The sequence below is a fragment of the Corvus moneduloides genome, chromosome 8 (assembly GCF_009650955.1).
Source record: "Corvus moneduloides isolate bCorMon1 chromosome 8, bCorMon1.pri, whole genome shotgun sequence".
NCBI classification, from domain to species: domain Eukaryota; kingdom Metazoa; phylum Chordata; class Aves; order Passeriformes; family Corvidae; genus Corvus; species Corvus moneduloides.
The window spans coordinates 20510969-20537331 of record NC_045483.1 but is presented as its reverse complement, the minus strand read 5'-3'; the positions used below and the strand labels follow the sequence as shown (position 1 = coordinate 20537331).

The 26363-nt window shown below is 41.6% G+C and overlaps 1 protein-coding gene and 1 long non-coding RNA gene across 2 annotated transcripts; one reads left to right on the top strand and one right to left on the bottom strand.

Moving 5' to 3' along the window:
* The first annotated feature begins 23 nt into the window (after positions 1-23).
* Positions 24-24566, top strand: LOC116447671. The gene is made up of 4 exons (XR_004241646.1): positions 24-112; positions 15140-15214; positions 21590-21706; positions 23583-24566. It is a non-coding gene; the product is annotated as an uncharacterized LOC116447671 (long non-coding RNA).
* EIF3F (eukaryotic translation initiation factor 3 subunit F) lies at positions 4519-10451 on the bottom strand. Its single transcript, XM_032117074.1, has 8 exons — positions 10166-10451; positions 9983-10053; positions 9761-9840; positions 8552-8689; positions 7380-7471; positions 7033-7169; positions 6782-6895; positions 4519-6030 (listed from the first exon to the last, which is right to left on the bottom strand). The coding sequence occupies exons 1-8, from the start codon at positions 10434-10436 to the stop codon at positions 5953-5955; spliced, it is 981 nt and encodes a 326-aa protein (XP_031972965.1). The 5' UTR covers positions 10437-10451; the 3' UTR covers positions 4519-5952.
* Positions 24567-26363: the final 1797 nt, after the last annotated feature.

Here is a 26363-nt window from a genome sequence, read left to right as displayed (position 1 = left end):
CCGGCAGTGATGGCCCTGCCAACACAGAACCCTTTGCTGTGTGTGCGGGTTCGCCCCGTCTCGCTGAAGGAAGGCTGTGAGATGCCCGGTTGTCCCTCGGGACGGACGAGAGGTAAGTTCACAGGCTCAAGTGTCACAAACGCAGAGCCGCTCGCCAGTGGAGCTGTGTCAGGGGAAGCGTTCACACAGGAAGCGCCCGGAGATGCCGTCCCACGGGAATCCTTTGCCACCCGCTAGGAAAGGGAGAGAAAAGTCCACACTGCAGTTTCCCTTTAGCACCACTGCAATGGAGTTCAGCCCCAGTGAGTGTAGTTCTAAGTCAAGTCTGTAATCCAGTAACACATGAGTCTTTAGATCAAGATCATTGTTCAGTAGATGTCAGGTCACCCAAGCCACCAGAACTGCATGTAACAGGCAAAAAATATAAAAGACCTAAGTGCATGGAGCTGGAGGAGCTGCTCCTTCTGCGGTAGCTACTGAAGACCAGGATTTAGGTCCCAAGAGGATGTAAAGGTAAGATTGACTGACTACTACATACATTTTTCTAGAACAAAATCTTAATTATAGTTATTTGTATGTAATTATGGGGAGTGCGCTTAGTGTTTTGTTTCTGTCTGTTGTAATGTTTATTCATATTATACTTTGAATAGACATTAAACACCCATAGTCCTTTCTTTACCTGATGGTTAATTATTCATGAGGCATTCTGACAAGCAAGATACCATTTATGAAGGATTCACCTACGATATTAATGCACCAGTTACTTGAGGTTATTCAAAATATCCCCTTTTTTGTTTATGACAAACATGTTAGCAGTTTAGAGACCATTCCAATGCAACCAGCTTTGGTTTTTTCCTGTAACCTGGTGCAGCACTTCAGCTCTAGATGAAATAACAACCACTGTTCAATTTGTCTATAAAGCAGCATGAAGTGCAGGCAGCAGAAAATAGGTTGGTAATAATTTACCATGCTTGCTCGCTTCAAATTAAGAGCACCTAAAGCCACATAAAGAATCTAATACGTTACCTATCCAGGAAAATCGGGCTTGTTCTCTCTTGTTTGCCCAGAATACATCAGGAGTGGCTTTAAGAATTTAATCCTCTCAGCATTCTTCCGCTGACACTCTGAGTGTATGTCTACTTTATTTCACCTCTTAAGCACATTTCTTTCAGGACAGGTATATATATTTAAATCCTTGTTTCCATGGGAACCAAGTACACTTATAAAATACACAATTCTTTATCTTTTTCATTTAGTGGACTATATTGATTTGAGCTACTCAAGAAAAGAACAATTTATTTTAAAAACAAGTGTAAAAGGAGGAGGAGAATATTTTTAACAAAATTACGTGTGTCTGAAGAATCTGCTAAATGCATTGAATGTTTATGTATCAACGAGAATGTTTGGAATTACTTTTTTAAAGCATGAAGTGGAACCATTGTGGTCATCTAATTTCACTTTCTATATTTAAGGAAATCCCTTGATTTACTACTATAGCTAGAGCCCATACATTTAGGAAAGCTTCTAAAACCGCATGCAGAGTCAAGGCAGCTTCTTGCTATTAGAAAATTCAAGTTTAGTGGAGAGACAAACTCTTGTTCTTCTCTTTTGTAATATTCTTGCTTCTGATCCTAAGACATGGTACTGGACAGAATTCTGGTACAGAATGACCTGGCTTAACTACATAGTTTTGTTGAGTGCTGTCAAAAGAGCTGAAACAAAACTTTTTTCCCAGAGGAATTTATTGTTGGTGATGTAGGTGGCTAAAGCAATGCTGCTTCTCTGTTCTGTGTATCCTCACTGGAATATTATTTCCCACTTAAGTAATATAAAGCATTACATTTTATGTTCTACTCCAGCCAATATAGTCAAATTCAAAACAAAAACTTTCCCTAAGTTTATTGTAAGAAAGAAGATCTGGTCAGCTTTGAACCATAGGTCAAAGTGTAACAAACCCACAGGATACTGCAGTGGTCCAAGTCTACATTATGTACTAAAAATACTTCTCCTGTTAGACTGCCTTGTGACTGCAGTCATTAAAATGCACGGTCCCAGTAAGCTGGTGAGTTAACCTTCCCTGTGAGCAGGGAGCAGAGTGAGTTCAGCTCACTTCAGGAAGAACCCTGTGTTTGGTTAGCTGAAGGGAGTCACTGCCCAGTGAGTCATGTCAGTGCTCCACCCGCCGTGGTCTGAACATGAGGGTTTCACACCACCCTTACTACTGCCAGCCAGTCTCTAGTTCCCGTGTGGTGAAACTGACGCTTCACCCTTCCTCAAAGCACAGGAGAACAGCAGCTTGTTCTGCTTAACTACTCCAGAACGGTGGTGTGTCTGACATTTTTCACCATCAACCTTTTAATCCTTAGGATTAAACCCATGAATTTCAGATATAGGTGGCATATGTCCACAGATTCGCAAAATTACACACCAAAACTCCACCTCCTCTTTGCAGCAGATTTAAGTGTTCTGCCAAGAAACTAAAGTGACTCAACTAAAAAGGCAAATTTAGTGACCTTCATCCCAGTACATGGAAATAATCACCAAACGAAATTGCCATTCTGGTAGCAAGGCTTTAAGTTTCAAATTGCAGATAACAGAATAAGGTTTATTATTCCCAACAATATAGAACTTTTTTCTGCTGAGACTGATCAGTTAAAAAATAGTAGACCATTACCACCTCCTCCCAAATTTTTATGAAGGCGTTTCATAAACATAAATGATAAGTAAGATAGTTCATCCTGCAAGTATTGATTTTGGTAAGAAACACAGCATACTTTCATGTGTTTGCATGTTTTACATGCACTTTCAGTGTTGTGAACAAGCAGTCTTACTGTGCTGGGAAGATGTCAGAGTGAAGCATAATGTCTGTGTGCTAATTAAACTGCAGGTTGTCCAAAGTCACCATGCTCACTGCAAAAACCATAAAGGTTCATTGCCTCTGCACTGCCCAGAGATGCTTGGCTGAAATTCTCTTCCTTTGCTGAAGCTGCCTGAGATTATGTGTCTGAGAAAGGCCCAAGGCAACAAGATGGATGGATTTTATACATTCCTCCAAGTTATACCAAAAGAGAATCGGTTATAACATTGAATTCTGTTCTGAATATTGTTATATGTATTGAGGAAAAGAAGTGTTCAAGAACTTCATGCTGAGGTAAAATCCCAAGTGAGCTCGACTAAGCCAGGATTTAAAAAAATCTGAAGATGTTAAGCATTTTAACATTCTTAATCATTTACATCATTTGAGCCATTAAATACTTCAGTGCTGGGAGCTGGTAAAGAGTTGCTTGAACAAGGTATTTTTAAGTCTAGTATTTACCAGGAAAACATGCACACTGCCACAAATAAACATGTAATACAGTAATGTCCAGGAATTTACAATCATTCAGAGAAGTCATCTAGGAAAAGAAAATGCTGAACACATCACAGAGGATAGAAGTTTTTATTGTATTAGTGAGATCATTAATATGACTAAATATAATACACAGAAGAATACCAGAGAATTATCTATCTTGACTATGTAAAACTTTGTCAATTATTTGTAGCAACACATTCTAAAGAACAAAACAAAACAAAAAACCAAACAAACAAAAAAAAGGAGAAAGTCCCCTAATAAATTCATGAGGTTTACAAGTCAATACAGAGTTAAAGCTTGAAATCCTTGGTGCTGTTTCTTGACTCCCAAGCTTTTCCCATGAGATTATCTATTGAAGTTCAAGTTTTTAGACAGATTCCTGCAGAGTAGAACAATTCTAATAGAATACCTTTAGTAATTCCTGTCGACATTTTACAGCTCCAGAGGAGGAGGAAAGCCTTCTAGGAAATAGCACAGCCCAGGCTTTAAGCAAAAGGATGCATTACGCTTGTGTTTGTTGTCCTTTGTAACAGTGGCCACTGAAATTTGAAATCAGGCATTCAAAACTCCAAAGTAAGGATCACCCTGTGTCCTTTCACAAAGACAGAATGGATGGGATCAGACAGTTTCGAAAAACGAAACTTCCTACTCCACTTCCAAGCATTTGGCACTGTCCTGTCTTGCATAGGCCTAAACTCATGGACTTCGGTCATTTCAGACACCTCTGCTTTGCAGTGAATCTTTGCACCCACGAAGACATAACCTCAGTCCTTTGTCACATACCTTCTTCAGGTACTTGCAAGGACTAGCAAGTTCCACAAAGATCACAAATTGCTTTTCTTGGAACTTTGCATTTTCTGCACACTAGCTTATAAAACAACATTGATTTTTAACGCTCTAAAAGTTGAATAGCTTTCTTTTTATGTTTTCTCACTTTTCCTAACAGGGAATGGGAAAGGGGTTCCTGCAGATGAGAGATCAGGGAAAGAATATTATGCTTCCCCACTCTGCAATTTCTTTTCAGTAAGTGAGAGACATAACCAGCTTTGCTGCTTCCTCTTTTCCTCCATTCATGTCAAAACTTACTTCGAAAAACACCTTGAACTGAAAATTTTGAAACATTAAGTGGCTGAAATTAAGAATATTAAGCTTAAAGAAGAGAAAGGGAAGCAAAACATTTTTATTCAGACTAATAAAAAACAAGAGTTGAGTTCTAATACTTATTTAATGCTCATAAATAACATTTTCAATGAGATCAGGATCTTTGCTGCACGTTCAGTTTTCACATACATTGACCTTGCAATTACAACTTAGAATTTAGCATTGAGTCACTGGGGGAACTCTCTAGATTAAAACAACCAAAACAGGATCTTACAGATTCGTAACTTGAGTCTTATTCTTGGATTTATCTGGCAAATTACCAGAATTATTTGGGGGAACACTCTTTGCACACTCCAATTTCAAATTTATTCACCAAACAAGATACAGTCATTAGTAAGGTGGGAAGTTTTGTTGTAGAAGAGGGATGCTTTAATTTTGTTAAAGCAGAGTACCCCCTCAGTACAGCTGAACTGTAGACAGCCTTCTAAAGGTAATGTTATTGGCAGAGACCATGCGAAGTTACAGCTGATACTTGTATCGGCTTTCTTTCATCTGGAACTCAGTTAACATGAAATATGTCTTGGGGAGAAAATGAGGTTTCTCTTCACATAATTTTAACAGCAGTAGAGAGTTATGAAATAGAAAATTCCTAACATCCAAATTTAACCTCAAATTTCATGAATTCTCATTTTGCTGTCCTTTTCTTCTTTGGCAAAGATGGAAACTCCAGTTGCCACACTTGTTTAGCCAGAAATGCTTTTCAAACACTTTTACCATGAACTCAGTTGCTGGCTTTAATTCTCTGAACTCCCCCTTTATGAGGGGCTAATGCTATTGACCTTGACTTCCTTTCCCAAACAATCAGAAAATAATTAGATGCATAGAAGTGTACCATAAATTGAATTTACTGATTCATAGTCTCTCAGTACCCTGCTGAGGGGATATACACAGCACCACTAATAAACCAGAGACCCTTCTGTAGTCCTTCATGGTAAAGCATGCAACACAAAACCCCACACTTTCAGTGTGCTTTAACAGTTGGAAAAAAACCTGCAAAGAAGTCTGCAGAACTGGAGTTGACTTGGATCCACTCTTTCTTTCCTGATGCCATGTTACCTCCCTCCACCCTCTTCCAAAAGTGGATTCATTACACAATAAATGAGAAAGTTTTTTTCTGGACAGAAGCCATTGTTGCCACTGCAATGAAGTTTTATTCCAAATACATTCTTACAGTAAAGCTGTATTTTGTTATACAAGTAGATAAACCCAGGAGACAAAAGATTCTCATATTGCATTTTAAAATATCAGGCTCAACTGAACTGCAGCCATTCCCATTCATTTCCTAAAGCATGTTAGGGATTTTTCAGAGCAATGGAAATAATGATGTAAACCAAGTCATGTAAGTAATTAAATTACAGTCCAAGGAAGTTTCTAACACCACAGAAAAGTGTATCTGCTCATTCTTCGGGCTCCTTTAAGTGTAGGGTGGCAAAATTTCTTTATAAACTCAGAAGTTTTTCGTTGAGAGCAATCTGTGACTGTGTGAGATTTGCCAAGTAGGTTACCATCAGTAGGTCCTGAAAGGGAGGAGAAAAAAGCAGTGATCAGAAATACTAATAAATCATAGCCTATTAGAGAGCTGAGTTTTTAACATCTGTAAAGCATTTTACAATCAGCTAGAAGAAATATAATTAGTCCTGAAAGTCCTACCCTGAGGAATGCTTCCCTTGCAGGAAGCTTTTGGTATTCCTGGAATATGAAACACTGCTTGTGAAATTTTAACTCTGAGTTCACCCATGTTAACCAGGCAAGTCAAAGGGTATAAGCAAAATTAAAAATTAGTTCTGGTCTTACAGACTGTGGGTGAACAACATATTCAGGAACTTAAGTTTTCTAAAAATCTGTTACAGAAATCAGGTAGCATGCTAAAAAAATCCTTGTTCATGTCATAAGTGTTATGGAAAGAGACAGAACTTCAGCTCAGGCAAAGGAATCTGGCAAGTCACCAGTTATTGCTGAAACCAAAATTATTTAAGTTTGGTAATTGATATCGTCCAATCAATATGAAAGAAGAATTGGTACTGGTTTTCAGATTACTTGCAAAATTCCTGAGTCCTTAAAAATTCTTTTATCTTCAGTTGCTTGCAAGATTATGGTGAGCTCCTTTATCCACCCTCAGCCCTTAAAACACCAAATTACTGAAAATAAAAGGCTATATTTGCTATTAACATGTTTGTATGAAAAGACAGACCACAGACAAATTTATGTCTGTATGACAAACTTTCAAAATTGCGAGGAAGGCACAGAAAAATTAAATTATGAACTTACATTGATATTGCTGTTCAACATGGTCTCAAAGTCCTCTGGTGAAATCTTTGGCACCTGGTTAATAAGATCCATCAGGAAGCGCCCGACAGTGTTGTCAGCAGCCACTTTGCCAGACTAAGCATAAGAAACACACACTTCAGCATAAGTGGAACTCAAAGTTTATGGCCCAGAAAGAGAAATAATAACGAGAAAAACAAGATGCACAAGTTTACATCAACCTTTTTTTCTGGCTGATAGAAAGCTGGCCTTACCAACACGTCCTCGGCGTACTGCAGCACCATGGTCAGGGTATCCTGGATCCTGGCTGAGGCTGACCCCACCTGCTGTAAGTCACTGGACAAGCCAATCACTCGATTAGGGCTAAAGCAGGTCTTCATGATAAGATCCACTGAAAGCAAAAGGAGGATCAGTGAAAAAAACTGACTGACACAGAAACCAGCTTAAATCCTTAACGTGTGGAAGATTTTTTAGGAAAGCTTCAGCAAGACAGTCTGATTACCAGTAAAATTACCAGAATGGCAATTTTACCAGGGTAAAAAGAAGTACTTGAACAGTGTCACAACAATGGTTATAACCAAAATAGGAAGAAAGCATTCACCTCCTATCCGCTCTGTATCATAATAAACATATTTCACTGTTAGGGGTGTGAACATCACGCCCATAGTTTTACCAGGGACTCCCATTGGGGCACTAGAAAAAAAAAAAAAAGAGAACAACAAGATGTTTTCAGCATGGACATATATAAGGGAGGAAAAAAGGTATTTCCATCTCAATGATCTCTGTTAGCATTAAAGCATAAACATGAGTAGACTACTCATTCTCACCAAAATCAGCAATTTTAAGACCAAGGATAACTGAGGACTGGAAATCAGTTCTGGCATGCTATTAATTGCTCTTTTTCATCCAAGAATATTCCTAGTTGGTTTGACATTTGTCAGCATGAGTGCATGAAGAGCCAAGTACTGTCATCTTAGCCAAAGTTCCTTCTTGCTTTTAGAGCAGGTGCTCTTCTATCCTGAAATATTCATGCTTTAAGAAATGACTGAAGGAACAGGGAATATGACAAAATTCAAGTACAAAGCACTCTCAACACCTTTATTAAACCTATTATTCAAACTACTAGAAGTCCATTTAAGTAATATGTCATGGAACAGCTCCCATTTTAAAGATGCACAGTCAAGAAGCAGTATTTTCTCTACAAAGAAAGCGTTTTTTCCCTACGGAGCAGAGTTCTTCAGCCAATACTGGGATGAATTCAGTGAGGTAGAAGAGTTTTAAGTTCTCAATATTTAATCTCCATTGTTAATTTACAAGAAAGATGGGTTTAAGGGGAAGAAAGACACGTCAAGAAGATGCTGTTTGAATTGTTTTAACCACATTAATCCTCCAACTTGTATAAATGCACTGCTGAGCAGTAAAGCCCTATGGCTACAGGCTAGCATTCAGTCGGCATGATGGAAGTTAGTGACATTACTGCTAGCTGTGTGAACCCTGTGAAATGTCCCAGAGACATTCTGAAAATTGTTAATTAAGTCACAATTCCCCACCCCAATGAGGTTCCAGTTCATGAAGTCTTTCCGCCTACATACAGTGGTCAAGATATTCCAATGAGAAGTAAGCCATGATCCCTGGCTCACCACTATGTTTAACTACTGCACAATACTGCCCAAAAAAGGACACTGCACCCCACTACATTTCTTGTTAACCTGATGGGGCATCTCTCAGTAATTCAGATTGCTCCCCTCCCAGAATTGCAGCCTCCCAGAGTACCTGACATAGGCTTTAATGCTCATGCGTGAATTCTGGAGACTTGTGTCCACAGTGAGGTGGATTGGATTGTGTGCTTCCCGGCTGTAATACTCATGGATCAGGACTGAGTGTTCCGTGATGTCATGACCTGTTGCGTACCTTCAAAAGAACACAAGCTGAAGAGCCATTCTTTCAACATTCATGTGCCCAGTGTTTTGTATTGTTGGCATTTAACAGGTTTGTATCCTAAAACACTGATTTCCAAACACTGAACTGTAGCAGCATACTATACATAAGTGTTCTAACTAAGGATTTTTTAGCTTATGGCCACTTGTCCCTAAAATTGTAGGAATCACAGGCTGAGCACACCCATGCCCAAAATATGCACAAGGCCAGTGTTGTACTACCAGCCATAAAATGTCAGTAGACTGACCTCAGACACCCAATATTCAGTTATCTGTCATTGTGTTCTAGACCAGGTTTTTCCATCTAAGTAAGTCAAAGCATACCAAACAAATTCGGACCAACTTTGTCTTCCACAAATCATACATCTCTCTGCAGGAGGTTTAACTCGTTAATCTAGCTCCTTTAACTGCTCTACAATTAGCATCTCACATCCTCAGGGAAACTGCTGTCACTGGAACTGCACTCAGCTCTGCCATTACAAGGCTGTTGAGGAAGCTTGCTCCACAGGAAGAAAACGAAGTTATTTTGTAGGATCAGAGAGGCATGAAAAGAGTGATAAACACACTGCCACTCACTCAGACACAGACTCTGTTCCCGTAACACAATACTGATCTTGCTTCGCATCCCACACACAGGTACTTCCAGCAGAGAACTACGTATTTCAGTGATTCCTCCTGACACCTTTGATACTTGAAACACCTCTTTTGTATTCTCCCTTCTTTCTAACCAGTTAACTTCCATGGTATAGTTTGTATTAAAGGTAGCAAGTTCTTCTAACAAAGTTATGCACACAATTCTCTAAGGCATCACTCCTCTGTGATCCTTGCTAGACATAAACAAAAGCAAATCCTGTAAGTTTCCAATATTATCTCTTCCTTTTATGAGCTACAGGAGCTTCACCACTGACTGTATAATGAGAGTTACAAGATCTGACTATCACAGGCATTAGTGCTTCTGCTTCTCCATCTGGCATAAAGTGAATTACGTATTTTGAGTAATTTAAGGAATCAACTACTTGCATGTTCTTGCAAAAGGAGAACTTACCAGCCCAAGATAATCTCGCTAGGAGACACCTTCTTGTGCAACTCATACATATTTTTGGCAAATTCCATATCCACAGCCACCTGAGAAACGGGACAGGGCCGAGACAGCTAGTTACACGGTGCTCAGCCCGGAGGGCAACACGGGCCCAGGCCGCCAGCAGCGGGAGCGCGGGGGTCGCGCCCCGCCGAGAGAGCCCCCGCTCGGCCCGGGCCGCCTCCGTACCTCATCCTCGGACTCGTTGTGCGGGACAGAGAAGCAGTTGGTAACCTCCACCGAGTGCTTGTCCACGGTCCCTACGGGAAGGAGACACGGAGGAAGGGAGGGCAGCGGGTTAGAGGGGCGCCGCGGGGAGGGCGGGCGCTCGCCCCGAGGCTGCGGCAGGCAGGGCAGGGCGGCGGCTCTTACCCAGCAGCGTCCCGATGACCCGCGCCGCGCCCTCGTTGCGCCGCTCGAAGCTGTCCACGATGGAGGCGAGCACGACCGGGTGCAGCCGCACCACGCGGCCGCCGGGGAAGGGGCCCGAGAGCGCGGCTGACAGTGGCGCGGCCGGTGGCGGGGCCGGCGCGGCGGGCGCGGCCGGAGGGGGAGCGCTCCCCGCCGGGGCGGCGGGAGTCGCCGTCGGGCTCTGCGGCGGGGCCACCGCGGGAGGAGCCGCACACGGAGCTGTAGCCGCCATTTTGCCGGAGAAAGAGGCTGGGTTCTCCGCACCGACAGTAATTGGCTGAGCCGAACGTCTGTCATGCAGCGCTGTTTTCCTATTGGCGAGACGGGCGTGCTTAAGGCCATGTGTTAGCCAATCCGAAGCGTGCGATGAGGGGAGACGCTCTGATTGGAGGAAGCGCGCACCGTCTGTAACTGAATCTTACTCTTGTTCCCACCCTGCGGGGCCGGAAAGTTTCTCAATTGGGCTCTCGCATTCCCCGCCTCCCTCCTGCCCGCTCTTCTATTGGCCAGCAGCGCCCTCCCCGCCGGCCTGTCGGGCCGTCTATTGGCTGCGGAGATGCCGCTCACCACCGCGGACGGAGGCTGCGGGGTCGCGCCGGGCTGTGCGGTGCCGCGCGCGCCCCTGGCGGGGCTGGGTGAGCGCCCTCGCGCGGGCGGGCTGGGCACGGCAGGGCCGCTGTCCCGGGGCTCAGGCGCGCCCCCGTGAGGGCACAGGCGGCCGGTGCTGCCGCACCGCTCTGCGGCGGCGGAGCGGCAAACGCAGCAGCGCGGACGCGGCGGCGGGAAGGTGCTCCAGCAGTGCTGTGTACGGGGCTGTACAGCCCGAGCGCTCTTGGCCCTGTGAGACAGGCAAGTGCTGTTAGCCCTGTTCGCCAGGTCTTTATTGCCTCAATAGAAGAGTAAGTGGTTGTCAAGAATTATGTAGAGAGCAAATGCCGGTTACTTCTATCCAAGGTTTAGTGATTACCCAACAAATTCACTTACTGGATGACATTTGCCTGTTATTTGTAGTGCCCTGTGTGTTCACTCTCGAGCAAGCTCTGAAGCTGTGCAGGTGGGGCAGGTAGTGCTGAGGTGGTGAATCCTCATCACAGTCCACAGCTTCCTCGTGAGGGGAGGCAGAGGGGCAGACACAGATGGCTGTGCTGATGGGACAGGAGCCAAGGGAATGACCCGGGAATGTATCGGGGGAGATTTAGTTCGGATATTAGCAAAAGGCTCTCCACCCAGAGGGTGACTGGGCACTGGAACAGGCTCCACAGGGGAGTGGTCACAGCACCAGCCTGACAGAGTTCAGAAAGTGTTTGGACAATGCTCTCAGGCACATGGTGTGACTCTTGGGGATGGTCCTGTGCAGGCCCAGGAGTTGGAGCTGTGAGTCCCTTCCAATAGGAGATATTCTGTGAAATGAAACGCGTATACTTTCAATAACTTCATAAGAAGATTGGATTATTTTAGAAGTTTTTTGTTGTTGTTGTTAACCATTACATCATGACGGATGGCTTTTGGAGTTTTGTCTGCTTCATTAGTTGAGGTCTGAATGTCACCAGTTAATGAGCAGTTTCAACTATGTCATTGAAGAAGGCTCCTGAGTATTAAAGAAGCACCTCAATAAAGGATCACATGTTCTGCCTATGCAGAAGCAATTTGCTTCTTTTACATAAATGGGGAACACCTTTCAAAGCTACAAAGGAGAGATAATGCATGGGAGCATGAACAGATTTTTATCTCTTCATAAAAGCATTTTCAAGTCTGCGTACCTGTAAAAAGTAGATCTCCTATTCTTAGGTTTTCTCCGTGCAGCCTTCATTTCTTGTAGGCGTGCCTGGATCAAATTGCATAAAGCTTTAAAAGGCTTCTGTTCCCAGAGCTTTGATGTGTCATTGAGAAGCCTAATGTGTGATGTGTTCTTGTTAGAGAGCAGTCGTTTGATCTCATTCTTGCTTTCGTCAAACTGGGCTTGGTGCTTAATTTGACCTAGTCAGCTGCAGAGTCATGTGGAGCAAGCAAGGCTCTATAAGAGCCCATTATACTTAATGTTTCCACCTTAAAAATTGGGCAACTTAATATGGAGCCGCAGTTGTGTTTCAAGGCAACTTCTACTAATATGTTAATGTCAAGTAGCTGCACAGGGTGCCAGAGAGTGTATGTAGTGAATGAAGATGGATAGTCTGTATCTCAAAAGTCAAAGATCAGTGGTTGGCTCATACAAAGCTCACTTAATACGAAGACTGTATAAATCTAATTATAAGAAAATCAGTCGTGATTGTGTTTGAAGCAGATGTGTCCAAGCTACAAAAGTCTTTTTTCCTTGCTAAATGACTGCTGAAAAATGAAGACCTTTATAATTAATATTGTTTCACAAAGTATCAGTTTACTTTCAGAGGAGGGTATATACACTTATCAATGGTGCCTATTGGTGAAAACTTGATATCCATCTACTGATATGATTAAGATATTCATAAACTACACTACAGTAGAATCTGTCTGCCTACAGAGACACAGAAAACACATTCACGTATGTACATGGATCAGCATGATAACTCAGGGCCGTCTTATTTTACAGTTTCCCTTGCTAGGTTTCCCTGTATCTGATTTCGGTGGTGAATATAATTATCTCCAAGCTCTGCTCTTGTATGACTTCTCTTTATAGTCCTTGATTTTGACTGAGTCATTATTATTGCATTTGCTGTCATGTCAGCTGCATTTTCACTGATGATGTTTAATTTCTTTATCAGTAGCCATCTTCTTATCTTGCTTGTATTCCTGGAATTAACATATTCTCTTGCTCTAGGGGATATTTGCTACATCGCATTACAAGTAAAATAAAATATCTACAACTTATTTGATTCATCATTTCAGGATGTAGTTTTATCTGGTTAGTTTCATAGGATTGAATCTGATATTTTTATTCCTTTATTATAAGAAAGGTCTCCCATTGTACATTTTGTCTACAAAGTTGCAAGAAGACACAGTCAGGTGACCCAAACTGACCAAAGGGGTATTCCAGACCATGAAGGCTTAGATTGGATACTGGGAAAAATTTACTCACTGAAAGGGTTGTCAAACATTGGAACAGGCTGCCCAGGGAAGCAGCATGTGCAGATGTGGTACTTGGGGAAATGCCTTAGTGGTGGACCTGGCAGTGACAGGTAAACAGTTGAACTTGATCCTCTTAGAGGTCTTTTCCGACGTAAATGATTCCATGAAATTCTCAACAGTGTCTTCTGTTGTCTCATACCGTGCCTCTCCCCTAGTACGTACTGTCATGTGTTCACCCTGTTTTCCTGGGTGGGTTACCTGACTGAAAATGCTAGTCCTGGTATTCTTTATAAACGCATCAGTGTATTTTTTTGGTGAAGATACCGATAGATCTTACCGAAGGTGCTGCCTGCCGTGCCAGCCGGAGGAAAGGTCCCTCGGCCGGCGGGAGCGGGCGCTGTGCCGGCTCTCAGGGCCGGCCGCTCCCGGGGGATGCGCAGCGCTCCCCGCCAGAGGGCGCGCGCCGCCCGCCGGGCCCCGCGGGGCCGGGCCGGAGCTCGGGGCCGCTGGCGGCGCTGCGGCTCCGGTGCCCTCCCACACACAGCGCGGCCGTGGGCGCCGGTCACTCGGTCACTGCGCTCTGCCGCCTTTCAAGTAGGCAGCCTAAGTGGGAATTTGTGCACACGGCTTTTCCCACCGGTGTTTATTACATGTATTTCACACAGCAGTTTGTTTCTTAAGTTAGTAACATTAAGGTTGAATCCATGAGGTGGAATTTGTTAATTTTACCGTAGTTCTACTTTAATTCCTCATAATTAATAAAATCCTACCTTAATTTCCCATAAGAATGTCATGAAGAGACTTACTTATGGATAGTAAGACTGTGCAACCTTAAGATGTGATAATATGATAGTATAACCCCAAATTTTACTGAAATATATGGAAATGAAAGGTGCTTTGGGTCTTTGATGAGAGCATGAGCTCCCCAATCTCTCAAGACATTCTTGCTTCTTGATGATGTATAATAACGATTATTTTCTGCTTTTGACTCAAATCATGGAGAGAGTCAGCTTTTGCATGAGAGGCATTTTGTACTTAAAACTAAGATAGAATGTGCTTGCAGTTAGGTGCGCTACCCTGCAAGATCAAACCTTGTGTCTGTGTATTATATTCTTTCTGCCTACCCCATGCAGTGAGAACTAAAGAAAACCTAGATATGGCTTTTTTCCTTCCCCAAGGAGTATGGGGTAGAAGAGTGGAGCACTACTGTCCTTTCCATGTAGTCAACTTGAATAAATAATCTTGGGTAGGCAGCCTTAAACACAGTGTTCCTTTGTCTGGTAACTTGCTGCTACTGTGTTTGACTTAAAAGCATTTGTAACAGAGAAGAGCTGTGTCCTTGAATACCTGACATCCAAATAAAATTAAGTGTAATGCCACTGATAGCAGATAAGTGTGAAAGATCTTGTGCAGGCAGATTTCAAATATTAAAAATTTCTAACACTTCTAATAGCTAATGTGTCAGTGTGCTATTTGTTGGGAAGATAATCTCTTTTTCCAGTCCCTTGTTCTTATGCAATCACTTTACAGCTTTATTTCTCTTATCAATAAGCATGTCCTTCTCCTTGGTGTCCATTACAGCATGGGTCAAAGTCACTGTCTTCTATACATTTCAGCCCAGACCAAAATTGCATATGTCCTCAAAAGTGTTGAACAAGACCTTTGAGACCGGCAATGTTTGCTGTGTCATTCAGCACAAACATTTGCTTTGGTGTCTAGAGACAAAATATGCATGCAGAAGTGAAGTAACTAGAATGAAAAATGCATATTTCATTTGATGGTGGAGGGAAGCCTGCCAAGATATGGAATGGCAAAAATGTTGTTTTGTGAACTCCAAGAATTATATGATTTTTATATCACCAGAATCTGACAGTGTTTTCTGTCCCTTCACAGCTCCGTGTGTTTTTTCCAGTTTGAGGCAGCTGCATCATGATGTGTTGGATGAATAAGTGGGCAATGAGGGAGAAGGTAAGAAGATAATGATTTACATATAGAAATGGGAGCTGAAAAGGAACAGTGGTAATAAAATCTAGGGGACAGTTTCTGTGTAGGAGCCTGGGAGACCTGAGGGTCCAATGTGTTTCTGTTACTGGCATTTGGGTGATGTTAAGGCAAGGCATCCAGATAACTGAAAAAATGTCAGGGACATGCTTTGGGTAATGCTTTAGCTCTTACAATGTGAAGTGTTTGATAACAACTAGAATAGTATTATCCTCCTGCCTGTGAAACTGACTTTGGGGAAGTCATTTAACATTTAGATCTGAGTTTTCCACTTCTGCAAAATATGACTGATTATACTGTAGAGGATAGGTTTATCCTGTATAGAGGATAGGTTTGTCTTTTTACTGTAGAGGATAGGATATGCACAGTTAGTTTACTGAGGAAAGGCAGGAAAGACTTTACCCTTTGAGGACGCAGCTTTGAGAGGAAGCTGAAGAGGGCATTTCCTGACCCAGAGACTGTGCACTTTGGAAAGGGAGGAAATCTTCCACTAGCCTAAGGAGAAGGAGAACGGTATTGTCTCCATACTGTTTCCCAATAATAAATAATCTCCAGCTGAGATGAGTTCATGCTGCTGAGGTCTCAGGTGCAGCAGCAAAATTTGATTTCATCTTGTATCAAATCTTGCATAGGTTGCTTTTTACTAAATGCTGTCCTAACCAGTCTGTCTAGATTTGAAATACCGTGAGCGCTGACATATGAATTCACCTTCTACATTCTGATTGCCAATTTGCCTTTCTGCATCAGAAAGCATGATACTGCATTGGCTGAGTGAACTGCATCAGGCTGGTTGGACTGGTCTGCACAAACAAAGAGTTGATTCCAACTGCCCAGTACTCCAGCTGTATCACAGGTCTTCACAGCACTGCTAGAGTTATTGTGGCAGAGAGGGGAGTATATAAACACAGTTAATTAGACTGTTCAGGTCTGATTTCCAGCCCATTTTGAAAAGTCAAATTTCTATTTGCAGCTACAAATTCACAGCATTTATGGTGTAATTTGACATGAAAAGTTCAGAATTTCCACAGTTGTTCTTAGATTTTCTGTGGATTTTCTGTTCTAATTCTCTCAAACATTTGCAATTTGCCATTTGCTGTTCTGGATGACATCCCTTTGCATATCTTTTTTTTACATTGTAATAAAAAACAAGCTGATCCATTACCGAAATATCATCCCAGTCATTTGTTTCTTGCTAACAGCAAGGCTGCCTTCTGCCAACGGCAAATTTATGGGAGATATCCCTCACCATGCCCTGTCATCTTCCCTCATCTAGCTCTGCCTAGAAATCTTTCTTTTTCATTCTCTGCCCTCTGAAGTTTACAGTGAATTCTGCCTTTTTCTGAAAATACTGTGAAACTTCTCTCGGAGATTCTTTTATTGTTACGCATTTTCTTAACCAAATATGTATACATTGCCTTGTTTTTAAATGTGACAATATGTTACACTTCGCCTGCATAAAACTTAGACTATTCTGCAGAGTTCATTAACAGAATGGTCAGGTTCAGGAATTGCATTTTATCTTAAGGCAGCGGAAGTCACAACGTTTTGCGTTTTTATGTCCTGTCCCAGACTGGCAAATATAAGAAAATCCCTTATTCATTTCTGAAAGAAAAGATTATTGAATGGTAGGAGAAGCCTACCCAGAAAAAGAAATTGCTTTGACTTCCTAGTTAGAAGTCTCCCAATGGATTTAATATATAAGATTTTGCAGCCTTCCTATTCAATTTTTTTTACCTCATTTGTTGTTGTAAAAATTAAGTAGACAGAAAAATGATACTTCTCCAGTAAGTTCTGGCCAAGGGAACGAATCATGGATAGTACTTCTGTAGTCTATCCTTTCTCTTGGGTGACTACCCATGTTTGGAGCCTGGACTCTGTGTGTTCTCTCTGCGGTGATTGACAAGAGAGGTACCCCCTGAAGGCAATTCAGTCACCTTGCTGAAGTCTGATACAGGTGCTCTGTAGTAGTTGCCCTCCTAAGCCACTTTGTATTGTTTGTACAGAGAGCCTACAGAGCCTAGATGTCTAACATAGGTATCTAATTTACCTGCTTAATGCAAGCCATCTGAAGGCAGCCCTGACCTGTGGAAACAAGATGGCATCAGCTTGTAATAGTGCTGGCCAGCAGTGGGGTAGCTGTACTCTCAGTATTTGGGAATGAAAGGGATTCTGGGATAGCAGCTTGCTTTTCTGTTCTTGCTTCTACACTCTAATCACTGTATTCTAGTTCATTAATGCATTTTATCTTATTCTGAGTATACCTGCCCCCATGGCTTCAAATATCTTGTCTTTATAGCTAAAATAAAGTTTCATCTCCCTCAAGGATCTGATTCTTGGGGAATGGCTTTGTTTGTTTGTTCCTGCCTTTTTTTTTTTTTTTTTCCCTTTGCTTTTTAAAAAATATTTTTAGTTTTAAGAATTGAGTAAGTGATTAGAAGCAGAAGAACAGAAGCTAAAGTCACATATGGGAGCAGCACAGCATCACTCCTGCAAAACGAATGTCTAATGGATGCTCTCAGAGTTGTAGAGGTCAGATGTACATTGTGTCCTGTGGAACCAAGTCAAATTTTACCTCAGTTCCTGCACTGACTCCTGTATTGGCTGATATGGCTTTTAAAGACACCTGGTCTATGAAAACACTAAACCCAGGGGCACAGTTAAAATACTGGTCATGTGAATATAGCCTAGAGTCTTTCTCCATCAGAGTAAGACAGGGATAATAACGCTACCATGCTTTGCAAGACAATTATGGGGCCAATTATTTTAGTTTGTTAGAAGTTTGGATATGCTGTCCTGGGAGATGTATGAGCACAGTTGATAAATAGAGGGAGTGAAAAATGTTCCTCCATGTTTCTTCTGTAATACATTTCTGAGACTGGTAGTATGCAACCTTCAGCAGTGTTTTAATTCACTCTCTTGAAAAGAAAAGCATCTCTCTCTCTCTCTGTGGTACTGCTTGCTGTTTCCCAGTTTGAAATCAACTAGCAGAACCCCAGAGGGTTTCTCAAACGGCTAACCATTAAACACAGTCAGGAACAAAGATCAATTGAAAACACATTTAGAATTAAGCTTCCTGACCTGCTTTTAATTTTTTCAAATCAGCATTGGGAGTTATTACTGTGGTCAGTCTGGCCTTTTATTGTCCTATGTCTTTTTCAAATAAACAATCAACTTCAGGGATGTCCAACTGCTTTCTGGTTGAGTTGTGTTTTTTTTAATATCTTCAAATATTCCCGAAGTTATTAAAGGATTATGAGTTTAAATGCAGAAGGCATTAAATAGAATCATGTTATTGGAAACAGAACTGTATTTATGAGTCTAGAGGGAGTTTGCAAGAAGCTCACTTTGCAAGCAGAATTTGGGTCATGGCACCTTAAAGCTTCTGTAGCTTTCTTGAGTCTGGGATCTGGATTTCTGGCAGACTGAAATATTATTTCTGTTTCGATAGAGCTATACAGATACAAAAGGATATATAGCTCCAAATGGTTTACAGTTCAGATAGGAATCAGGAATAGTCAGTGGTTTGGCTCAGCTTACCTATGCCTTTAGGGGATAGAAGGGGAATCCTAAACAGTTTGTAGCGAGCTCTGGGCATTAAAATGACTGAGGCACCTGCAGTTCTGTTCATGGCTCTCCTGTGTGTAAGGTGCCTCTCTCTTTTGTGTAAGGTGCCATGCTACTGAATTGCCATCAGAAGGATGATTCCAAGCACATCATTTTGTTGCAAATCTTGCAATAATTGCTGGGTTTGGCTTTAGGTTTTGTTTCTTTTTTTTTGGCTTTTTTTTTGGCTTTTAAGACAAGCTACTGTGGCCTGCTTTCACAGTTTAGAGGATTGCTAGGATATTTGAGTGTTAAAAGCTGATGGCAATATAGCATCACTGTCACACACCCCAATCAGAGATCTCAGGCTCTGAGTCAGTATGCTGAATCTTTTTAAGGGAATAGCATTAGTGATAGCTTCAATATACAACAGGCTACTCATTATGAATAATGGTAGCCTAGAGCCAGCTAATTATATTTGCAGGGTGGTTTTCCTAAAAAGCAGATGTTGGACAGATGGTAGTCAGATGATCAGTCATGCCACCATCTACAGTAAATCTGAGGGCTGTGGGGAAAAAGGTAATGTGTGGAACATACTTCTCATTTCTGTGGGAGCCTTGTTACTTTTTTATGGGTATATAAAAGCTCACAGAAATGTAAGACTTGTTGGTTAAGAACTGTAGAGCTGCTGATGTTTGGCTACAACAAGTTAGCAAAACTTCACCATGATGTGCTTGTTACCCTTGCGTGACTGTAAATCCTGTAACAGAACTTTCCAAAGGTGATGAGACTGCATGCTAGCCAAAATTTTGCAGAAACCTTTTTTAGGCTGGAAACTACTTCGTTCTCCTTTTATTCATTTTCCTTGAAAACTTTTATATGCTTTTTTTCAGTCTGCTTTCTCATGGCAGCTCTCTATGCTGTTGTGTTGCATGTCAATATCGTGGGAAGAGTATTTCAATATTCTGTTGCAACTGAGGTGCTCCAGCAGATACAAATGTCTGCATAGTGACTTGGAGCACAGTCTGGTATTTAACATGGCTTGCATTAGGTAGTATTCAGTCTTTATCATCTTTGTTCAGCATGGAAACCAGAATTTATTTCCTGTGTAATAGCAAGCCTTTCCTAAGACATAATTCTGACTGTGGGTTCACAGTCAGATTTTAATGTATCTTAGTTGTTGCTAAACACATTTGTTTTTTCAGCTGAAGTCAAATTACAGGACATATGCTATGCAAAGAGAACATGGTGCTTAATTGTTTTAAGTGGTATGTCCAGTTTGTGTCGCCACAAATTCTGGGTTTTGGGGTAGAACTTTTGCAAAGGCTCAAAGACTGCTCCATTAAAATGAAATCTTTGATTTCCATTGCCCTTTAATCAAATACGCACCAGAGCTTCCAGGGATTGTAATACTGTATCAAGTTGAATTTGGCTCTTTTGCAGCCCATCAAAAGAAGTTGTCCTTGACAAAAACAATATTTTAAATATCTGCTCACAAGCAACAGAGCCAAAAGGTTTCTATTTCATTTGGCAAAATACCGTCCTGAGAACAAGACTGTGACCTGAAGCAGAGCCAAAATAAGCTCTAACAGATGCTTAGCCTAGAAAACACTAGACTGAATGGCTAAAATTGTTAGAGTATATAGGAAAAGGGAAGGGCAGCTACCTAGTTCTGCTTCTGACTTGCTGTGTGGGCAAGCTGCACCCCTTCTGTTCTAGCGCTCTGCCAACTAGAGGACCCATCTCATCTGTCTGCCACCTCACTTCAGCTTCTGGGCCTTAATCCATTTCTGGCTGTGAAGGCTGCTGTAGTCAACAACAGAGCTTCTGTTCATAATCGCTGAGGAGTCTAATTTTGTCCTTTCCCAATAGACTCTGTTTAGCTTGAATAGTGAAAACTCTTTCAGAGGCTTTGCTCTGGCCTTCCATTCACACTTTCCATACTGCATCCAATACTTGCACTTAAAAATGTTTCAGATTCTCATAACATCAAGAATTACAAAATCTATGCTCCTGTGATGACTGAAGTTGATCTAACTGGCCACATATTTCTCCTTGCCTTTCAATTTGCTGGTTCTGGCCTTTATCTGTCCTCATATAGCGCCATCTTTGCTCTGAGATCTGGTGAGAAAGTTAATAACTTTCTTGGTGTCAGTTCTGTTAGTGCCAAGAAGGGATGTGGGACTCTGAGGCAAGGACAGAGCACGCCAGCAGTTTGGATTGGTTCAGGCTGTGTTAAAAGTACAGCCTGATGATGCTGTTCTATGACAGTTTCTGTGCAGCTTAAACACATGATCATTCTCCAGATCCCAACAGTGAGAGGAGGTGAGGACAAAGAAACCAAACAGCTGTCCCGGGGCACAGAGATGTCTGATCCATAACTAGAACTGAGATGATGAGTTCTTAAGTCAGACTGTAATCACAGGTATCACCAGGATATAAGCAGCTATTTGCTGCTCTTCTGGAGACAGTCAATCAATCTGGATAGCTTTGTTCAAGAAATACCAAGTGTCTGATCAAGAAAAAAGGTAAATAAATGCTGGTCATGCTGCAGTAGAGGTTGGGACAGATTCTTACCTCATTGACTGTGATGCATGCCTGGGTAGTCCTTCTACCCAGTGTAATTGATACCAGGGTGTCTTGTGAAATTAAGATTTTCTAGAGCTTGAGGCGGAGAGAAGAGCAAGTGGCAAGGGTATCAACCCTGTTTATACATCTCTAGATTTCTAAAGAAGCAGGTGTTTGTGTATGTGACTTTATTTACTTGGACTGGCTTTGACACTGGGTTTCTTCCCTCAGCAAAGTTCAGAAGGAGCTCTGCTTTTACTGCTCCCGTGAAGCCTGTGCCCATGGAAATAACACAATATGGTTGATTTACTTTGCATAAACTCCAGCATGGCTGAATCAGAGGAACAGGTAATCTCATTTCGTAACTGTTGTCTCTGAAATCCAAGATTCCAGTGGAGAATAGTGGTGGAGAAAGATCACTGAAAAAGAAGAGTAATTTGCACTTAAAAATACCCAGCATATGCTTTCTCAGAAGCTTGCTGTGATGTGATATATATTAAACTAAGTTAACATTAGTGGCCACAGAGCACTCCTAATGAACAGGAGATATCCTTTGAAAGGTGTTTGTTCACCATTTTTTCAGTATCTTCTCTTGGGGGTTCCACAAGCACTGACTTGGGCTTGTCACAATCTTGGTAAATTATTATCCTGATATTATTCTAAAGAGGTGGTATGAGCATGGTGATAGCAGACAAAGCTCTTGGGAAGATAGGATCCAGGGGAAGCCATTGAAAATCTCAACTTGGTTAAGAGCATCTGATTGTCCCTAGAAGTCTGACATTGTACTAAATATGCATCAGCACTGTGTTATCAAGAATGCATCCTGGGGAAGAGCACTGCCACAAAAATCTCTTTCCCAGTATTTCCTAGGATTCAGTTTGGCTGCATCTTGAACAAGATCACTGCAATGGCAACTGCTTGGTTTGTATGGCTTGGGTAGAGCTGGCTTTGGGAGATATCTGAGCTTTAATTTGCTCACTGCTCCAGACCTTGTGAAGTCTGGTAGAAGAAGAGGCTTTCTTCATCCTGTATTTAAAGAAGCCTCAGTGGGTTGCTCTAAAGAACTGGGGTATTGGCTTCAGCTTCAAGTTAATGAAACCATAGCAACATGCTGTGGGATGCAGGAGCTGACGGGCTATATATCAAGGGTGGTTCAGTCTCCGTGAAAGTGAGAGTAAGCCTCCAATACATGATTTTAAAGAATTCCTACAAGTTTGGTTTGCTCTCTGCATTTAACAGTGAGTGGTCTAGGACATTAATAAACTGTTTCATCTACCTGAAGCTAGATCTACTTGCTTTAATATAACTGTGAGGAACTCTGTCTTCACAGAGGAACTAAGCATAATCTGAAACCAGTTGTCTGTCTATAAGCATACACAAAATCACAACAAGCAAGACATGCTGGTTATTGGCTAGAAAACACCAGGGAAAGTTAGGTGGCTCAAGGAGCAGCAGGAATGTTATTCTCTGTAATGAGGGAATTTATTTTCCAGTCTGGTTTGACCTCAGATTGTATTGTTCATTTCCTTATCAGAATTGGTGATCTATAAACCTAGGACACCATCTTTTAAATAATGCCTGTATCATTTATCACAGTTTTTCCTCTCCATCTCTGGCATTGTGAAACCCTTCAATTCAACAGAACTTGAATTACTGAGGTGAACCTCTTTGGTGTACTTGTAGGGTATTTAAGTGCCACCCTTAAGAAGCCATTTGCAATGCCCCAAACACTTACTGATGCTCTACAAAACCAAATTACAAGCAGTGTTTATTCCTGAGCATTATTAACTTCAAGTATTTCTGGCTCATAGGAAATCTTAGCTCAAGTCTATCCCAATTCAGAATAAAACCAGTGTTTGCAGTTATCTGCAAATCAGAAATTTTTATGTAACCCCTTGGAAATGGCAATTGCTACATGAAATAATTTGTTTCCTTATTACACAATGAAGGGTTGAGCAAGCCAGAACAACTGATTAGAACTGGGAAGCTTTGAGATTCCCAGCCCAGAGCTTCTGCTTTGTGAGGAGGACTACTGGAAGCCCAGAAGGTCTGTGCTTTGCCTTGAGTTCTCTAGGTTCTAGGTTACCTTGGACAAGAAGAGTAAGGGCCTTTACTGCCTATACTCCTGGTTAGTGCACTAAATTACTGGATTAATCAGACTAGACTAGAAATTAGAGTAGATAGGGCTTGAGCTAACTTGATTTCTTTTTAATTTTTTGACCAGGTCTACCAGTGAGGTCCTACCTGCTTGTAGTCTTCTAGCAACTGGCAAAACAAAGAACTGTGTGTATATAGAACTGTAACAGGATGTGTTTTTACCTGAAGAGGTACTTGGGTTTCTCAGTCCTGAGACTGGGTTGAAATTTAGCACAGAGAAGTGCACTGGCAACTAGAGAAGAATTAAATACAGCAGTGCACCTTACTTGGGATGCACACTTGCACTGGGAATATGTGATCCTGTTCTACTCTCAGCTTTTGGTGTGTGGGTCAGGAGTGAGGAGGGTGAGAACACTGATGCATAAGCAAATATAAGGGTTGCAGCTCATAGCAAGGCAGGGTCTGCTTAAAATGTCTAATATGACACAGATTAAACCAATTTGTTTTTCCATTAAAGAGAAGCTAATAATGCGCTTATAAGCATTTTTTCTGACTATCTCCATGCAGTTTATGTCTGTAGAGTGGGAGATACCTGCATAAGGTTAGATATTGTGTTGTGACTAGAACAATGTGTTTTAGGGTAGTGAAATACTTAGTGCACTGCCAGGTGTTCTTGGTCAGTCAAGTTTCAGCTGCTTTTGGTTCATCTAAGACACGCCTATTGTATGAAAACTGGTTGTGATTTGATTTCCTAAACCTTACTTCTGAAGTATTGTGCTCCAGTATAAGGATTTTTGAAGGTCTGGGTTCATTCATCAGCATCTTCTAAAGCATTGGTGTCAAGCTGTTCAACATGTTCCTTGAGCACAAATGTAGTCAAAAGTGTAGAAGTGTTCTTTATGCAAAATTGCAGGAGTGTTTCCATTAAAAGCTATTGTAACTCCACCTGCCTATGTGAATCAGCAGGATTAGTCAGCTGGTGGCATTACATGGAATAAAAAAGCTGGTTTTTACTTAGGAGGAACTTGTCTTGACATTTTTTGCACTTTTTTTTTGGATGGCATTGTTTATGTTGCATTTTAAGAGATTGTTGTGTTTTACTGACATTTCCTGTTTTCAGTTTTGATGATGAGCTACAGTGTCATTTCTGTCCCACAGGGAGGACAGAAAGGAGTTCATCTTCCTTTATGTTGTAAGTAAATGGTCTCATGTGGTGGGACTTTTAAGTGCCTGTTATTTGTAGCAGGAAAATAATGAGGGTTTTATATCAGCTCTCTAGTTGCCTGTCCGTATGACTGAATGAGTTGAAAGTTGATGACTTTGCATTGTAGTAATTTTGAGAACTTTATTTGGGCGAGTGACTTTCTTTCTTGGGGTTCCTGACATCTGGAAACTATATGCAAAGCAAGCAAGTGAATATGAACTGCCACATTTGGTTGGTTTTGGTTTACAGGCCAGCCAGTAATTCATACTTACAATTCCTTCTCAACTACTGCAAGGGATGGCAAGATAACTCTGCACCATAAGAGTGTCTTCCCAAAGAAATAAAACAACTCCATTACCTAAATGTACCAAAACTAATAGTAAATAACACATTCCCCTGTATGTCGTCTGTGACCTGTTCAAACCGAGCAATGCAGCTTGAGGATTGGCTCCATGAACGTCTGAAGAATTGATAGATCCACCCTCAATCCAAACATGTCTGGGTGGTTCTCCTGTCCTCAGAGGAGGGGAACCAATTCTAGGAGCACACTCCCTAGCCTGTTACACAACTCAAGCATGCAGGCACTCAAATAGGTGATCTTGATGTTTTCAGCTCCCTAAAGAGACTGACCTTTTTGCCTCCACTTTCAGGAACTCTGCTTGCCTTCTCTGTGTGTCAGGGAGGGCAATGGGAGTGGCTTCTAATCTCTCTGTAAAGCAATGTGGAACACCCTAGTGTGTGGCATTGTTGAGGCCCCACAAGAAGGGACTTCTTGCAGCAGACAGTGGCAGGGCAGAGCTGACAGATGTAATGATGAGCCAGAGGCACTGCAAGGTTCAATGCACAGCTTAGGAAGAACCTTTTAAGTTGTGTTTTATGTGTGTGAGGCTATGCTATTTATCCACGTTTTATAGGGCTTGTTTTTATCTATAGAAAGCACTGTTAGCAATATTTAGACAGATCTTCAAAGCATCAGCAGATGTTTGAGACCAACAGTCAGCCTCAGTTTTGTTGAGACGGTAATTTATACTAAGAAAAATCAATACATGAGGGCTTTTACATCAGAGGACACAGCTGTACAATAGAAAAGTAGGATGTTGGAGTCTGTTGACTTCATATATACAATGCCATTGATTTGAAGAGGTATATTGTAATTTTGATTCCTAGAAGGCCATTTCTCTTCTTAGTATGGAGAAGGGACAAAATGGTTTCCTGGAGAGCTAGGGGCTTGCAGCAAGCTGGGAATTGGAGTGTGTCCAGTATAATGGCTAATAGAGGTAGCTGTGGTGGTACTAGTGTAAAGACATCAAAATTCTGGGGATTTGGCTGTGAAGTATCTGAATATATCTCTTGAGAAAGCTTTCTTCTTGGTTTCAGTGGAAACTCAGGTGCTGAGGAAAAAGGAAGAGACTAAGAAAAGAGATGGAAGAACTTGTAAGCAAGATTGCTTGTGTTGGATTCTGGATGAACAGCAAAATCCAGTTTCCACTGCTGTTGGGACTTTTTAAACAGCAAGAAGATAAATCTGTGAAGAAGGAAATATACAAATCTACAAGATGGAGGTATATGAGAATCCTTGACATAACTTAGAAACACGAAGTTTGTCTTAGTGTATCTATTTGGTAAATCCTCTGTTACAGTTCTTGCTGCTCCTCAGAAAATTCTGCAGACTTGTAAACCAGCTGTTTATTTCCTTCAGTCCTA